This window comes from Charadrius vociferus, unplaced genomic scaffold (assembly GCF_000708025.1).
Source record: "Charadrius vociferus isolate BGI_N301 unplaced genomic scaffold, ASM70802v2 scaffold2701, whole genome shotgun sequence".
Classification (NCBI taxonomy): Eukaryota; Metazoa; Chordata; class Aves; order Charadriiformes; family Charadriidae; genus Charadrius; species Charadrius vociferus.
The window spans coordinates 16,624-18,045 of record NW_009646890.1 but is presented as its reverse complement, the minus strand read 5'-3'; the positions used below and the strand labels follow the sequence as shown (position 1 = coordinate 18,045).

The 1,422-nt window shown below is 66.0% G+C and overlaps 1 protein-coding gene across 1 annotated transcript in view; it reads right to left on the bottom strand.

Moving 5' to 3' along the window:
• Positions 1-1,422, bottom strand: part of STAG3 (stromal antigen 3) — a gene marked incomplete at its 3' end in the record, with an annotated part of 14,846 nt that overhangs the window by 11,875 nt on the left and 1,549 nt on the right. The window contains exons 4-8 of the mRNA XM_009894446.1: positions 1,166-1,219; positions 1,030-1,109; positions 846-933; positions 654-765; positions 14-104 (exon numbers count right to left, since the gene is read on the bottom strand). Of these exons, the coding sequence (XP_009892748.1) occupies positions 14-104; positions 654-765; positions 846-933; positions 1,030-1,109; positions 1,166-1,219 (425 nt within the window). The remainder of the gene's footprint in view (positions 1-13; positions 105-653; positions 766-845; positions 934-1,029; positions 1,110-1,165; positions 1,220-1,422) is intronic.

The following is a 1,422-nucleotide window of genomic DNA, read 5'->3' as shown; positions in this document are numbered from 1 at the left end:
CTTCGTGGCGGGCCGGCGGCCCCCCGGGGGCGGCCCCTCAGCTGCCCGGACCGCGCTGGCCGCCAGGATCTCCACCAGTGCCTTCTCCTGCTGGTCCACCAGGCCTGCTGGGGGAGGGGAACAGAGGGGCTGGGCGGCAGCCCGGCACCCCCTCTGCTGTGCCACGGGGGTCCCAGGGCATTCCCGCGGGTCCCAGTGCACCCCAACAAAACCCAGTACATCCCCCGACCACCCACCAGTGCCCCAGCAATGGCGCAGCACAACCGGGTGACGTCCCAGCACGTCCCCATGTGTTCCAGTGATGCCCCAGTGCCCCCCCGTCACTTCCCAGCATCACCCAGCAACGTCCCAACATCTCTCAGAGACGTCTCACGGCAACTCCAATGTCTCCCAGTGATGTCCCAGTACATCCCCATGCATTATAGCCGTGCCCCAGCGTCTCCCTGTGATCTCTCAATACATCCTACTGCATTCCAGCATCTCCCAGTGCATCCCAGTATACCTCAAGGGTGTCCCAGGGTGTTCCAGTGTAGCCTACTTGGTCCCAACAATGTCCCAGTGTCTCCCAGTGACACCTCAGCATATCCCAGTGTTTCCCAGTGACTCCTCTGCGATGTCCCAGCACGTTCCAGCATCTCCCAGTAGTGCCATACCCTCGGTGGGCGACTCCTCCAGCAGCAAAGTGCTGATGGTCTCCCAGTCCCTCAGCCGGGGCCCGGCGCAGTCCCACAGGCTGTCCACCAAGTAGATGGCGTGCTCGTGGAGCTGGGGACAGGGAACGGGGGACTGTCACGGCGTGCCAGGTCCCCCACAGCCCTCCAGGGCTCCCCTGCGGCTGCTCTCACCTCGCTCTCGATGAAGAAGGCCAGAAGCAGCCGGAAGAAGGTCCTGTTGTCCCCATCACGAGATGGCTCTCGCTGGGGGTCCAGCAGTCTGGGGACAGGCACACAAGGTCACAGGGGGGTCCCATGTGCCCACACTGGGCGCGAGGTGGGCAGAGCCCCCGGGGGACACAGGGGTCCCAAGTACCTGAGCAGGACGTACAGGGGACAGCGCCCCAAGGGACAGGGACACGGGGGTCCCACGTACCCGCTCCTGTGGGGACAGAGCTGGGGGACATGCAGGGACCAAAACCCGAAGGGACAGAGATGGGGGTCCCACGTACCCCCTGCTCCGGGGCCAGACCCATGGGGGACACAGACACAGGGGTCCCAAGTACCTGAGCAGGACATACAGGGGACAGAGCCCCAGGGGACACAGACACCCCCGGCCCCTGCCCTGGGGCGGCACCCGATCCCCGAGGGACAGGGAGGACCCGCTCTGACGCCACGCACAGCTGCCGCCACCCCAGATGTGCGGGGGACGGGGACGGGACAAGCACAAACACTGCCGCTGCCAAGAGCCGCCAAGGCCTGCGCAGCG